A 17,502-nucleotide genomic window follows, 5' to 3' on the forward strand; every position below is an offset into this window, starting at 1 on the left:
TATTAAAACAGATAAATGAAAATAATATTACATTCATCTTCCACATTGAAAGTAGAAATTTTGTAATATTTTGAGAAAAGTATATTTCTCATTCTAAAATATGACTTGATAATATGATTTTTCAACAGAGATCTGTTGACAATATGGAAACACTAATTTCAAAGGCAGTCATGTAAAATCATGTTTTATTTATTAACAACATAAATTACCATTTTTATTATAGCATTTTTGAATGGGAAAGAATGGACTTTGAGATAAAAAATAGTTTTGTGTGTTTAGTAAAATGTTGTGAGTCAATAATTGCAAACTCACATGAAATTTTTACTGTACATATTTTATTATATATGTGGTGGTCAACAACCCCAGGCCTTGTCAGTGTGATTGCAACAGCGCAATAATCAGAGAGTTACACAACTATCGCACATCACCTCATCCACAGTCAGCACATTCTGCAAGTGTGACATACTTCGATGAGGGTCAACATCATCAGACCTTGTCAGCGAAACGCTGCAAAGTTGCAACAGTGCGACAGTCAACATATTACCCAATTGTGACCTACATCAATAATGGCTAGCCGCATTTCATCGAATATTCATTTCGATAAATAGCAAGTCACAGTTGATGGGATATAGTAGTACATCATCGTGCCTCGTACTGAGCAGATTTCACGTGGCAGATAGATACGTAATATATAATATTATTATTATTATAAAATAGATAATTACCACGCAAGCGCATCGGTTGCAGTCTTTTTGCCATGTGGCACCATCGGCGTGTATCGTCCCGTTTATAAAACAAGACTTTTGACAGTCGCATTCTTCTATTCTGCTAATTCTTTCTTCGTTTGCAAGTATCTACAAGAAAAATATACATGAAAAATTAAAATGGTATGGGTCGCCAAGCAAAAACTTTAAATTCATGTAAAAATAATAGAAATAACCATGAGTTTGTGCACTACAATAAATTAGACTTATAAGTTTATAGTACTACAAAAACTTGGTGCCGATTCTGCAATATTTTTAATGTGGTTGAATTGGTAGCCAAAGTAAAGTATTTTGTAGGTTGGCGCAAATGCTTCTCAATAGGTACGTCATACTTGTGGCTGTTACCGATCCTGTCCAGAAGTATCCACAGAAAAAAAAAAATGTCTTTACAAAACTATTGTACGCACAGTGATTGAATATGGAAGTAAACCATGGACACTGACAGTGAAAGTAGCTGGACCGATTGATACCTTTGATATTTAAGTGAGTGATGGCGGGAGGGGGGGGGGTGGAGAATTAGGTTTACTAAGATTTGAAACTCTCCACCTTCGTAAAACTTCTGAGGCTGATCTGGACAGGTCATATCCAATGTTTGTCAGAGACATGGGTATCAAAAATATTCCCAGTTGGGAACCCTGGAGGAAGGACGCCAATCAGTAGTCAAAAAGACAGTGACGGCCTGTGTTGATTGTTTGTCGAAATAATGATAGTTCAACGTACAATGCTACCTCAATAATATTTAAGACACAATATGCAACCGAGCCATACTATCAAAATGTTTCATGTTATGTTAAAAATAGATCACTTTAAACAGTTTTTACTCGATTGCCAAAATAGTGTCTAGATTCACAAGCTCATGGAACCTCCGGCACAGCTCACAGAACTCTAGGATTCTGCGGAACCTGGTTGGGAATCGCTGCTATTGATATATAATTTAGTGTATGTAGGTATTTGTATAATAAAATATTATGTCATTTATATCTATTTTTGTATGTTAATTTCTGTGGGCGAAAGGATGAGGGTGATAAGTCTTAAAAATCGAAAAATGAGTTAAAGATGTCAAATCAACACTAAATTCCATACATTCATACATAGGAGTTCCCATACAAAATGGTCTAAAAATTAATCTTCTTTTGGCTGTCCTGAAAAGTAGTGATTTAAGATTTAACGCCTTCTTCCTTTCGCACACAAATATATATGTCTTAAAATTGTAAATTGTAATGATCTCTCTATGCAATAAATAAATAAAAATTAATATCAACGAAATTAATGAAGAAGCTATTGTATAGGTAGATACCACCAGTGTTTTAAGTGTTTTCTGGATCTTGAATGTCATTTCTAATGATAATAAAGTTATTATGACTCAATTGACCCCTTGATAACATTTGGTAAACTTACCGAGTTAGGTTTAAAATACAACATCTGCCCGACCAGTATGAAAATGAGCATTACCATGAAAAATAAAAATATGTTGGAATGATCTGCAGCCATTTTCTTTTTAATTAATATACAACTAATTTATAAAGTAATTATACACAACTTATCTGGTTATTAGGATAAAATAAATTAATATTGTGTATTATTATTTATATTTGAAGACGTAAGGCAGTGTTTCCAGGTGGCAAAATATTGTCTATTTATTCAATATTAAAATACCTATGTTGATTGGCAATTATATTAACGACATAATATTGTTTTTATTCAGGCAAAATTCATTATGAGTAAAAATAGAGTTTTGAGAAATAGTCTTTGAATTTTAAAAGTTTAATTATGTATGTTCAATATATAGAATGCATTGATATACTACTAGATGAGGAGTTCCCATACAAGTGTCATTTTAAAAATGTACCACAAAAGAAAAAAGAAGATATTACGAATATCGTCTTATAATATTTCCTTGTAGGTATAATGCGTTAGGAACGTTAACATGGATTCCCGAATTTCACCCGTATTGCCATGGCTGTAAAACTAAATTTGCGTTCTTGGAATAGTGACCCTAAGGGTGTCTGCAACCCAAAGCTTGCAAGCTACCAAAAATTCATGTCTGAGCGGACCAATGACATTATTAATGGACGACGCACTCAATACAGTAGCTAGCAAGTAAATTCGCATGTATAGGTAGACGTCACGCAATTTCCATTATGCGATATCACGCATCGGGAATTTATAGCAATATGATCTTTATTGTAATGGCGTTAGAGCAGTGTTTCTAATGTCAATGTTCATTTGAGCGAACCCATTCAAACCGAACCATTCGGCAGACCCAACAAAAAGCATCAGGAATTTATAGCAATATCACCTTTATTGTAATGGCGTTAGAACCGATTATGCCATTCGGCAGACCCGACAATAAAGTGAGTGTCATTTTCTTTTCCAGATGATTCGTCCATATTAATGTCATTGATAGAATGTTACATTCTCCAATCTTGTGAATTATTCGTTGAATAAAAGAAAAATGGTTTATTGAATTATTAGCATGTGCAAGTATGCTATGACTAAAAATTTGGAGTGATTCCCACGTCGGTTTGTAAATAAGGCATTTAATCGATTCTTACCTTGATTAAACACATAAAAACCGATTGCCAACATTATTAACGCAATTTGATAAGCATTTTATGTAAGAACAACTAGTTAAATTCGTCATAATTAAGTAGGATAATTGTAGCATAATTGAAAAAGCACATTGGTGTGGTTACAGGTACAAGTTCGTCGGGTGTCAAATACAGGAGATGTCTTTATTATGTATGTTCAATTTAATCATTGGTCATAGCAGTATTTTTCAGATTCAATTTCCTGAGAAAGGTTTCTCCAATTTTTGCAATATATGTAGAAAATATTTATTCAAATATGCAGTTCAATTTGACAAACCTTCACTGATAAGTCTCGAATGTGAGCAGTTAATTCTTGAACCGTGGCCTGCAGCAGAGAGAACTGGCCGCACGTAGGACATTCAGAATCGAGTCCAGGACACTGTGCTAAATAACCATGAGGTCCACTAACAAGTCTTACATCTTGAAAAGCACCCTGCGTATAAAGAGATAGAAGAATTCATTAGAAGTAGGTTTTCTGCAACAATTGCAATGAGACAAAAAAACCTTTTTTGAACTGGGCGAACGGACTGGTGCTGGGGGTGGTGACTTAAATGGAGGGAGAATTTGTAAGGGGGGAAAGGAGGTATTACGATGTACTTGATAGAATGGGGAAAGTTTAAGTTCACTAGATGGCTGTGATGACTTGTGAGCCACAATATAGAAGTCATATTTCATCACAAATTATTTAGATACATAAATAAAGTTACTGTTGAATTTTAATTAATAAAATTAGTCATAAAATTCCATTATTGTATGTTTATAGTACCCTGTAATTGTGCGGGGCGCACACGGCAGAAATGAGACTTCTTTAAAATGTGTGAAATGAATATTATGGTTTTCTCGATTTTGATGAAAATATAATATTTAAGTTTTATCTACATGTTTCTGTAACCCCATCGAACAAGTAAATATCATTTTAATTAAATTGAGAATATTGGAAACCCTATTTAAAGTCACGTCTGATTTTTAAATTTATTTTATTATTTTCAACCAATGACCAAACATATTATTAAGTTTGATACATGGATTCATCTTTTCACAAACCACACCTTATAATACCTCTGCCCAAGCTTAGAAAATTCTTGTGGGTTAGAAGTATTTTTAGAGACGTTGTTCTGACTGGAAAATTAGTAAAACATTATATGTCAAAGAATTAACAAATTTAAATTGATTGCAGGTAGTTGTTTGTTTGTACAAATTTATTGTTCTCTAAAATTCTCACTGACCAATGGCCAGATGAATATACATAATTTTTTTATCATAATAAGACTAGAGAAATTTATTATTATGTGGATTTGAAGAATGAAAACCAACCTTAAATAAAGAGTGCTTGCTATTCCGTTGTCCCAACCAGAGAGAGAGCTGGGGTAGGGAGAAGTTCCGGTCGGGGGGCGAGATGAGGCGGCGGTAGAGGGGGTGGCAGTCCACCAGGAGCTGGGCCTGAGATCCGGAGACGGTGAGCGCGACGCGGTGCCACTCTCCGTCGGCCAGTCGATAAGGGAAGGTCTCGACGCGAGCGCTCTCCCCGCCCGCGGCTACGTAGTGAAGTCGAATCTCATCCCGCCGTCCACTGGACTGCAGCTCCAGGTACCTGGCGCACATCTCTCATTAGCTTGGCATGGACCGCGTGCCGACCGCGGCGAATATCCCGTTCCGAGGTACATGGCGCCGTCTCACGCGGCCTCGGCTCACGGCTCACAACAGAACATCGCACAACACAGACACGTTCATAATATTAACCATTCATCATTCAAAACAACAACAGAAACGTGGCACAACTGACAGTGGAATATACCGCGGTCGCGTGGTGTGTCGGGTACGAATGGACCGTCCGCATGTGAAATCCGACGAGTCTACATCTCAAGATCGCAAATTATCAATGACGATATTATTATACATAGGGGACGCTCATGTACCTCGGAACGCAACGCAACGCCGCTTCGCCTCGTCCGTCCTCCCTCTTCTCTAAAGCAACGGCCTGACGGAGGGTCTTGACCGATGTCTCGCCCAATCGAGCTACGTTCATACGACTGAATATTTATTATGATTGCAAAATCTACAGCTGACTAAAGAGAGCTTCGACAGTCCTGCCGTCCTCGGATCACCAAAAATGTGAACCGTCAGAACCGTCACAGAAAGCGGATTCTCATGTCGCTTGGAATGCAATTTGCACGCGATTTGTATTTCTCTGTCATGGTTACCTCCTTCGTTCTGAGAATATCTTTGATATTAATAAGACTCTAGTGTTTTCTAATTTCACGTGAGCGGACAATGAATTTATTAATTATTTTCGTCAATTTTTGATTACAATTGTTTGTATTCGGTATGTTTTTCATTTGAGAGGTATAGATCGAGTTGTGTTCTGTCAGAGATGTTGAGAAACATTAAACAACAAAGGAATGCACAGACACCGTACGGAAAGAAAGAAATAAAAATGTTCACTGACGATTATAACATTTAAATATAAAAGCAAAAACCTCCGATCGGATTCACAAGACACTCAGATAAACAATTATCAATGGAATCTAACATAGATCATGTTGCACCATTTTTGCGACAGCAAGACAAACACGGATCAAGACATTACGATGGAACGGGTCGCGCATGCTTCGATCGTTAGGCCGCCATGTGATCGGGATGCTCCTTCGAAAGGCGGGGGGCGGAGTCTTTGTTTGGGCGGGGTCGGTCGAGAGGCTGTTGGATTTGGTGATCATTGCCAAACAAAGGAAAAATGCGATGAGAGTGATAACTTAACGAATAACATAGTTCAGTAACGATCATGCACATAAAGATTCAAAAAGATAATAAGTACTCATATACAAGGTCACATAGACTGGATTAAGGAGGACCATTCCGAGGTACATAACATTCCAAGATACATGATTCTCCCCTATATATATATAATTATATAATATATTATAGTAATGTCAATCTTTTTTTTGGATGGCATTGACGAGATCCACTATTGCATTCATTGTCTTTAGAAACATAATGAGTGGACCGCGTGCACCTAGTGACATCTATAGCTCACCAATATGCGATGTTGAGATTTAGAACTCACCCCAGTCCGCGATCTTACTAGACGCCATCTGAAATCAACAATGGAACATTACATTCCCCCTGCCAAAGGAGTTGAACAATATTTTTTCGTCACTCAAATAAAATTAATCTAAATAAAAATATGAATTAAATTGATTTACTTAGCTTATATTTGATAAAATATTACATTTACATCTAGAAATTATCTAGAAATTAATTGAATTTACATTCATAATGTTTTTAAACTACCTAACTAAATTTTTAAAAACGAATTTATTGAATTCTAGTAAAAATCTCAATAGTGTTCCTATAACCCAATATTTGAACCATTTTTCGAACTATTTAGTATTTTTAATACAAACATAGATGTCGTTGGTGTTATTATTCGGTTGAAAATAAATTATAGGAAAGTGAAAAATGAGCTTACCAAATATTTTTTTATTAAAAATTACAAAAATAGAGAACTATAAAAACAATTTGATCTACATTATCCTATAAATTCTTTAATATTAATCATAGTATAATATTGCCATAATATCATGGTTATATATTATAAAGATATCCATTTAGTGTAGGTACCTATAGAAAAATGTGCTAAAACTTCACATAGCCATAAAATATATTTATGTAGAACAGTAATTATGGTAACTAATAATAAATATATGTATTTTAAGGGGAGTGCAGTGCTATTAAGGGCAACTAGCGACAGCATAAGATACATCAATTTTACTAATAATTAACGTTTAATTTTTTTTTATACATCTATTATTACATAATTATTTTATGGACATTCTTCATCTATGAATTCTTTTGAATATACCAGACAAATCTTTGAATAATAAATTCATAGATTTATTCAATTTTTTATCTATATCAAAATGTGAGTTTTATCTATATAGAATCCAGCTTTGTTATGGTAATTACAACACCAAACACACTTTTTTTAAAAAGAATTGTATAAACTTCTTCAGATACATAGATATTGATTATTTTAAACACTTTTAAATGTAAATTATAGTAAAATGTATTAAATTGCATGCGTCATATTCTATCGCTAGATATATACAGTCAAACTACAAAAGTACTGCACTTCGCCTTAAGTATACCTACTATAAATAGGTAAAATAATTGACTATTACAAGTAACAATACATACTTACAATACGTTAGGTTCATATATCCATATTAGAAATGAAGAACAGTGTAAATATATCAGTGAGTTGAATATAATCAAATGTAGAACTATCGCTAATTAAATATTTTTAGATTTGTACACGCCCCAGGTGCTTGGCCGTTGGATAGTACTTTCACTGCTGACTAGTTAATTCCCACATTTAATTATCATGCTAATTGCTTCACACCAGGACTGTCTTTAGCAGTGACCGAGTTGTGGTAATTAACTAGTCAGCAATGAATGAGTTAATAATGTAATATTTTTTGTTATATAAATACGTATATTAACATCACATGTCAAAACAGTTAACCCAAAAATTATTTAAAAATAAGTCGTCGAGTCACAAAATCCGCTCTAGAGATTTTTTTCTACTTAATAAAAAATTACAAAAAACGGTTTTCTTTTCATACATATTACTTACGTCATACAGAATTTAATTTTCTCATCATATTTACTGACTTAAGACGTTCATTATAAATACTTCAATTTGCAGGGAAACATCTTGTAATTTAAAAAAAAGAAAGTTGTTCAGAGCAGCGTATCTATTCTATACTCAAGACTGCTATCGGCGGCTATCAAAGGTAATTTTAATTTTTTTTTGTATTGAAGTATTACAATTTTTACAATAAGTTACTTGTAATTGTTACAATAAGTGCTATGTTTCAACAGCACCTCTCTTGGCTGTGCTAACTTTTAGAGTGAGATAGACAGTTTTGACTGTTAAGATGGCTAACTTATTGTAACAATTATAATACCTCAATACAAACATATTATGATAAACTACCCTTGATATCCGCCGATAGTAGTTTTGTGTATAGAATAGATGCGCAGGTTTTGCTACTTGACGACTTAAATAAAGCTTCTAAGCAACTGTATATAATTATGAATTATGATAAAGTGTTGAATTATGAATAGGTGTTCTACGTTTGATTTTATACAACATTCAGTCAAAAGTTATACCTAACCATCTTCTAATGTTAAATTCTTGTCTCGTGTTGCAAAGATAATTTTGACGATTTGATGTAGATAATTATTGTATTAATAATATGTCGACCTTCTTAAAAATAATGCTTATTTAAAATAAAAAAACTTTAGATATAATTTCATGCATTATATTTTATTCAAGGATGGAAGTAGACATGCAAAGCAAATCAAGCCGATAAATTAAGCGAATCTCATTGAAAAGCTGTCTGAAGACTCATCAGAAACACTGAAATTATTAATGGTAGTGAATTGGCGTCTATTTACCTGTTAAATCCGTGTGAAAATGACATAATAGTTCCAGAATTGGCTTGGTCTTGTCTCAGAGCAGCTAACAATGTAAATTCTGGTGATCTTCGCAGTAAGTCGACTGCTTTCGCAAACGCTTGTGTAGGAACTTGTAGTTCTCGATAATCTCCTGCAATGGGAACACCAATAATATGTATGAATAAAATATTGCAAAGCATTGAACACAAACAGCTAAATAACCTGCGATCCCCCAGTAACCCCTTATGGGGGCAGGCAGACCATGCGTTGCTTACGGACGACAAATAATTAAGAGCGTACTTCATTGAAACGGCAAATAATTTTCAACAGTAGGTACGACGAAATTTCGCACTCGTCGCCTGGACTCGTCAATCGGAGACCGACAGTCGAGGTGTGCGCACGTCGATTTGTTTTGTCATGGCGTCGTATGAATATATTCTTAAATCACGTAAAGATGATTAAAAAGCTTTACGTATGTACTTGAAAAAGAAAACATGTCAATGAATATACTATTATTATTAGTAATAGAACAATAAACATAACATTAAATGGACGCATGTTGAATTTTTATGACAAATTATATTTCGTTCGGCACGCGTCATTTGCACAATCCGCGCATCGCCTAGCCACAATATTTCCTCAACTGAAGTATAGCCTTAAGGAATGAATACTACTATCATTACAACTTTTGAAAGCAGTGATGGTTTTCCTTTGGGCGAACGATGCGGTCGCTTTCTTGTGCCGGGTACTTAATAGCAAGCCGTAACTGTAACCGTGGCAAATACAGTAAATAGTATGGATGCTGAATAATTAGTTCGCGAGTCTAATAAATAATTATTTCGCATCTAGAGTTGGTTACAGTATCTGGAACGGTTACAGTTACGGCTCGCTAATGAGTACCCGGCTTTAGAAAGTACTGACATCTTAAATTACAAAAATCACAATGAGGCCTCCAAACTTGTCAGTGCCTCAGAAATTAGGTTTTGTAGAAATTCTCAGTAGATGATAATTTTTTTCTAAGTTTTTGTTGCATTTGTCAGTTAAAGCAGAGGCGCGTTTCCCTAACGCCATGATGCAACTGATTCGTGAGAAAAATTAAAAGGGGGGCTCTGAAGAGTTTAAACCTGCCACTGAGTTATTAAAAAAATATATTAAAATTTGAAAAAAGATGCATATTTCTCACAAACTGAGTGGAAAATAGGTATTGCCCAAAGCATAACAAAATCCCTGCACAGTAAGGGTACTAATAGCTCTTGATTAGACGTAAAAATTATCTAATTAAGTAGGTAGATACGAACAGTAAACAAATTTAAAAAAATGTACCCCTTATGTGTATTTGATATCGATTTATTTTTAATGTACGCATGCATCTATAAATATTAGGCAGAGATCGGCTACTAAATTGGTAGGTATTTTGCTGTAAGTATTTAACTATTTTTGGATTATGATTTGTATGAAAGGAGACTCTTTCAATTAAACATGAAACCATGGTTGTATAATTTATACAATATAAAAATTGTACGAAAGCATGGATTTATTTGGAAAATAAAAATTAGATTGTTCATTTTTTTTTTATAGTAGGGGGCCTCAAAATCAGCCAGTGCATCGGCCCTCTACGTCACTAAATGCACGACTGAGATTAAGATAGTGAAATAGATAGTTCACCTAACAATTTTGGATACAATTTGAGACTGAAATGAGGCGAAGGGGGGACGGTATTCTAAGCCTGCGTAAAGACGTCACTGGACCACATTAACATAAAAAGGCATTTTAATACGGCAAAGAAAACATTTATAAAAATATATGTAAAAAAGAAAATTATGCATATTGTATGAATCACATTTTTATCTTACTTCGTCGCTTTGAATTCACCATCATACCATTTCTTTCACTCTGCTTTTAGATGTGGATTTTTATCAATAATTAAATAGGAAGTAAGGCCAGGGTGTGCTCCAGCATTTCCTCAAGGAATTCAAATTAATATAAGTACATAATAATTTTGAATTACATATATAGAAAATTATGTTATGAGTTAATTTTTATTTTGAGAAAAAACACTTATATATTAATCATATCCAGTGAAAGTGTCAGAGAAGCAATTAGTCCAATTCCGAAGAGATTGTGGAAAAATGTACAACTTTCTCATGTAATTGGTTCCATAAAATGTGTTCGAATATTAAATATTTGAAAGTCGATGGATGTAAAACAAACGTCAAAAAGTGTATTGTTGTTTTAATTTAATAAAACGCATTTTTTTTGTAATACTTATTCCACTTTAAATCAATAGATTAGGACCGGTTTCGTCCGCCTCAGAGGGACATTTTCATCTCGTTGAAAATGTCGAAACGACGGACGAATATCGGAAGAAACCGGTCCTAATCTATTGATTAAAAGTGGAATAAGTACTACTACAAAAAAATGCGTTTTATTAAATTAAAACAACAATAAAATGCAGTTCCACTATGAATTGACAGTTAACAAAATAAAAGAAATCAAAAAGTGTACTTTAAAATATTTATTTATCAATGGGTAGGTATAGTAAAGTTAACGAGGCGTATTAGTAATCTGTAAGTCTATTCTATGCACAAGGCGGCTATCGGCGGCAGATTATCATAATTATGTTATATATTGAGGTATTATAATTGTTACTATAAGTTAGCCGTATAAACTGTCATAACTGTCAATCTCTCTCTAAAATTTAACACAGTACCAAAAATAACGTTTAACGCACGATGGCCGAGCGGTTTACACGTTGGCTTATTTATAATTTCGTGGATCCCAGATTCGAATACTGGGTCTGGCAAATAAACATATTGTTTTTCAATTTATGTTTGGAGTCAGAGTAATGGACCTAATAGGTTAAGCAAGTGGCTAACTTCCATTTCTCGTAAAAAGAAAAATCTGTTAATACGAACCTCCACTCTGTGGAGTGGAGGCCCATATGATCTTATTAGGATCGAACATAGTCAAAAGAAAAAAAAAACGTTGGACGGTGTATTGTTGCGGCTTAAATAATTTTAGTTTACACCAGTCATTCCTGAACTATGTAGTAATCATAAATCATTTAAATAAATGGTTAAAACCATGAAATAAAAATATATTACATAACTAATAAGCATCTACATCATTTCGAACCTTAGAATTTTTGAATGTCATAAAAAAACATTCATGAAAATCAGTGCAGTGAGCTTAATACTTTGGACGCTGAAGACGCACCTGGCGCGTAATGACTAGGCGGCCGATCGATGTAATTAACGTGCATTTTAAAGGTGCTAATTAAAAAATCATTATCTACTCAGCAGCGAATGCGTTAATGGAAACAATTGTTAATCTCGAGAAAATTTCTAACTAGGTTTTATTTTGAATTCCGTTAATATTGGCAATCTTTTATCATTTTTGTTTTTCAAATACGCTCAATTTTATTTATTCTCATCAGAGGCCATTTTTCCGTGAACAGAATTTGAGTTTTTTACGAGCTGATTTTTTTTCACTGCGGTCATCACAAGTATTTTTTGAGAACCACTGATCTAGTTATTATGTCATTGGGCGTATGACGGGGACTACCCTACCCTATGGCAATATACTTTGTCGCGACGTAATATTTATCGCGCCAAATACACCCGGAGGAATACATCAAACAATAAATGGAAGGGTAGGAAGCAATTATTATTAGCAAATGATCATTGTTATTTTGTAGATAGAAGGGTACCATAATGTTTGTTTTAGCGCCATAAATGTCAAATAAAAGGTACCACCTTGAATGGTACCCACGGTGACGTAACTATTATTTGCCAAAATCTCTTTCCCCCCCCCCTGCGAACATTTCGATTGTCTCATTTGTAATAACGTCTCTGTTCTGGCAGAACACACTAACTGGAGAATACTAGTTTTGAGTAATTTGACTTTGAAGTTGTTAAAATGTTTGAAATAATGGCCTATCATGTGAGTTTATTAAGTAATCGTAAAAAGGATGACTTTAAAATAAAGACTGTTTATTTATTAAGAAGGTTTCCAGACGGTAAAGTTTGAAATAAGTAACATTTTGGTACTAACTCAATATGTAATTTTTTCGAATTCGTGTCTTCTGCCAGAACAGTGACAGTAGGTACCTAGCTCGACAGGATTTTTTAAACATTCTGTATGATATAATACCTATTTGCGTCATTCATGGTTGTTTGTTAACTTAATCGATTTTTGGGTTGTCACAGTGTGCTTCTTCTCTTCTTCAACGTGTCCGAAACGTCAAGGAAAGAAGGAGGAAGAAGACGGGTATCACAACCCACAAATTGATAACGATCATGTATGATTGCCAGTGACGTCCCGTGGCGGTAGGCAGATTGAGCGTCGCTTGGGAGCGGCAGTTACTCAAAGGGCGGCAAATCGAGGGGAATCATTTGGTATATTTAGAAATAGCTACCTAAGTAATAACAAAAATATCTTTCCATTAAAAAATCAGCTCACTGGTTGGAAACAAAATGTATTAATTGATCGTAGTATATTCTTGGGTTTTCACCGTGTCTCCTTCTTCCTTCTTTACAGCCTCAAACATTATGTATTAATTGACATAAAAGATTTAACAGTACATACTGTATTTTTTTTGTCGGATTCGCGATGTCTAATGTCTAGTTTACTTCCGTTGCCCATTGGCGTCATTGGTGATATTGTCACTTTGGTGGCATTTTGTCTAGGGACGTAACTGATGATTGTGGACTCCCTGGTCCGCTATGTAGGTACATGTTATAAACTTTGTACTGATGAATAGTATTTTCTTTGTGAATTAGTGTGCGGTTTCACAATAATATAACAATTAACCACGTTAAATACGTATACGGAGCATAAATATATAAAAGTGAATTTGAAACTCAGTGCACCGCGATTTCCTAACTATCGACTCGTGTGGCACCAAACGACATGACGTAATTGTGACGTCAGCCAATACACGCCCGAGGCATGCCGCCCAGCGCGCAGTGCTCACCGTAGATATTATTACGATGAAATACCTATATGTGTATGGTGACAATGAATGGCGCCGCTGTCTGAGTAGCGTTATTTTCTCGAGTGCTATTATCACTCCGGCAGTACGTCACAATGATGTCATATGACGTCATGTCGACCGGGAAGCTTGCACTCGCAAGTTCTAACATAGGGCCGCAGTGTCGGAAATGCACGTTAGAAGAAACCGAGTGCGGGATGGTGTCTGTGGGGAGGGCATGTCGAGATAAATGACCGCATACATTGTCCATTTCGAACACGAATTTAGATTATAATACCAATGCAGCTATAACTGCACGTGAAAGGACTGACTAGGTATGCAGCCAAATGAACCTAACCATGTATTTAGAATTTTTTAATAAGTAATTACAACAAATCTTGGATAGTAACGAAATGTGAAAATAGATTGACAACGATAGCAGCTATAAACAATAGTTTCTAATTGCCATATTTTAATACACTAAAGTTGAAAAAAAAAAAAAAAACTACACACATTCAGTGTTAACAAACACCGGTTTTTGCTGGGGTAAAATACTAGATTCGCTGGAAAAAAAACATTTTAATGCTTTTTGTAGTAGCTCTTTCGGGGGAAAATATGCGGTAGAATCGAAACAATCTTCTCTTAACATCGCGGTGTGGAAGTATCTATGATTCATCAGTAAAGTTATCAGTAGCAAAATCCATTTATTGTAGGGGTCGTCTTGAGAGAATCTTTAAAATTTCTTCTTAGGAAGAAAGTTTTTTTTCAAATGCACGCAAAAACCCATAGGCAATTAATTTATTAGTTAAAATATAATACAATACGCAGTTAGTATTTATTCCATATATTATAATAATAATCAGGAAAGGTGTTGTCCTCTTCTATGGGACATTGTTAGATGATAAAAATATACAATATAACAGCTATTTCTATTAACAAAGTAGGTAATTACAATAGGCCACGCGCACATAAAACATATTATCTGTGGGTGCGACCCAGCAACCCGCAGGTGAACATCCCACAAGTGGTTATATTTTCATGCCAGCTGTTCATCATTAGAATCAAATTCCGGAGTGTCAGGATATCGGGAAGATGCCCGGGAAAGTACGGGGGTTGAGGTGCGGTAAACAGGTAGGGTACGAGCGAAAATCAGTGACGCCAGCTAGATGCAGACTTTCGAAACTCCGTAACGAGTCGTATCTGGCTTTCGTTACATTTACACATAGCATAAAGTTCAGTGCATGTACGTGACAGCGAAGAACTACGGACCGAGAAGAGTGGAAGGAGCTAGGGGAGGCATTCATTCAGTAGTGAATCGACCCTGACTGACACATACCATCACACATTACAAATAATAATATAATCAAAATTAAATAAATACGTAACTTCCACCCTGTGGTAGAAAAACGATAAGTACTAAAATATAATGTAATTAAATATATTCTTTCGCCAATTTAAGTAAATTTTACTTACGAAAAATTATAAACGGTATAATACATAAATTTTACACTTTAAATGGTGTTATAAAATGTGAATGAATAATTTAAGTTAATAAAGTTATTTACAACACAAGCGCAAGTGCATTTTATACATGAATAAATTTCAATGTCGCGCAGGCCTCAATGAATCCAATATCATGAATAAATTCTGCATTCATTGGCCCAATTCGAAGGGCGAAATTGCAAAGTGACGCAATGTAGTAAAGTAAAGTTGTCCTCGACATACGCTATTAATAATTGATATTTATTCAGCCGGCTGGATTAAATTGCCTGGAAAATAATCACCACAAAGGGTTTCACACTCCTCACCGCCCCTGCTGCAAAGGGTAGGGGTAGTGTAGTGCTGTACTGTACACTGTATCAAATGTTATTGCAAAGGGAGGGAGTAGAATTATAGATGCATTCGACTTAAATTACTTTATCGCTGGCGACACGCTGACAGAGCGTTTTAATCAGATTGTAAGAAAAGCTTTCAAATTTTCCGCTCCTTTGTTATTGTTCAATTTCGTTGAAACCCTTAATTTGAAACCGAGCCACTTTGATAATAATGCAATTTATCCAAAACCATTCCACTTACACGATCTTCCTACCGTAAGATGAAGGGATATTACTGTCTTTTATAACTAGGCATTCTAGACGCAGTTGCAATTGGCTAATTAAGCAAATATATATATATATACATATATATGTATGTACCTATGTATATTGTATATGTATACCATGGCCTCTACATCCTGACGCGGGCCCTCAGGCCAGGATTTTTGGCAGGCCCCTCTACCTATCGTTAAGGTTAAAGGCAATCTGATGCTCTACAGTGGCGTTTTCCAAATGGTGTTCGAAGTCAAATAAAATTCAGTGTATTTTTAGCTTATTTTATACACATTATGGAGTTGTCGAGTATCAACACACATCAACCAAAATTGGATCAGGTGTAACATAGTTTTTTTTACGATTAGAGTAAATTTAAGATGTGTTTATCTCGTTTATCTGGTGGACCCGCCAGCCGGCCTCCCCTTGAGCCCGGGCCCCTAGGCTAGAGCCCTGACATGTATACACACAATTCTAACACATATCTGCTTGAAAAAATAAATACACACAAAATATTACTACCGAATGACATATACATATGAACCCACATTATCGGCAATACGGGCGGTGATCTTTACCAATCAAACTACCGATCATTGATCATGTCGAAATTTAACTGTAATATTTTGAAATTATATCTAAGGATATGCGAAAGAAATATCTGATAATTACTTGTTAATTTGTTTTTCAATGTGTGTCTGATTCAAAGTAATGAACCAATTGGTTGGTCATAATTCCTCGTGAAAGACTTTTACTGTTGGCGATTCATAATATGCTCCGCTTAGCGGCGACAATGGTAATTTACATTATATTAATTGTTATAGATACTCGTATGTCTATAATCCGAAATAAAAATATTTAAATGTACAATTTATTTGTATTGTAATTGTTTTGGTTAAAATAAATGTAATTCTTTCAGCAACCCTGATTAAGAAATTTTATGTCAACTCTTCTATCAAGCAGTAAAATGTATTTTGGAAAAATTATAAGGAAGATACTAATAATAGTATGTATCTACTTACTTGTAAAGTTATGTTTAACATAATATGGTATGAACATTGAAGTAGCGAAGTGTGGAGGTAAGCCGTTAAGATCCGCCATAAATAGTGCACATTAAACTTTGTTAGTCATACGTAGTTGATTTTATTGAACTATGACAACAATTTACAAATGGTATCGGTTAGTTTTTAAATAATCAATTAAACCGTGCCTAAACCAAACTATAATAGTTTTGGTATATTTTTGGCAGTATGAAAAAATTATGCACACTTTTTCATTCATACTTATTTGGATTAAGAATAAATATTACACATATTGTTGGTTGAAAACAAATACGTATGACTAACAAAGCTTAGTCTGTACTATTTATGGCGGTTATTAACAGCCGACCTCCACCCTTCACCACTGGAACATAGCTTGGGTAACTACAACTAAAAAAATCAAAACTATTACAGACTCGATAACTTGCATTATTGAAATCCTAGGATACAATAGTTTATTATTACAATGTTTTTACAACGTTTTTATTGGCTCGTATTCTTGTTTGTCCGGTGGTTGTTTGTCCAGTACAAATCTTGTAATCGATTTTTAGCTAACTTCCCGACTAGCTTGACATTTGAAACTTTTAG

At 34.6% G+C, this 17,502-nt stretch overlaps 1 protein-coding gene across 2 annotated transcripts in view; it reads right to left on the bottom strand.

Annotated features, from left to right (window-relative positions):
- The window catches only part of LOC147063956 (protein kinase C-binding protein NELL2-like), a 152,762-nt gene that overhangs the window by 24,497 nt on the left and 110,763 nt on the right, over positions 1–17,502 (bottom strand). For both annotated transcript variants that reach the window (XM_085958780.1, XM_085958779.1), the window contains exons 3-6: positions 8,816–8,966; positions 4,670–4,946; positions 3,633–3,788; positions 726–854 (exon numbers count right to left, since the gene is read on the bottom strand). In XM_085958780.1, the coding sequence (XP_085814906.1) occupies positions 726–854; positions 3,633–3,788; positions 4,670–4,946; positions 8,816–8,966 (713 nt within the window). The remainder of the gene's footprint in view (positions 1–725; positions 855–3,632; positions 3,789–4,669; positions 4,947–8,815; positions 8,967–17,502) is intronic.

Source organism: Rhyacophila brunnea, unplaced genomic scaffold (assembly GCF_057557595.1).
Source record: "Rhyacophila brunnea isolate RB1 unplaced genomic scaffold, BYU_Rbru_1.0 scaffold_8, whole genome shotgun sequence".
Lineage (NCBI taxonomy): Eukaryota > Metazoa > Arthropoda > Insecta > Trichoptera > Rhyacophilidae > Rhyacophila > Rhyacophila brunnea.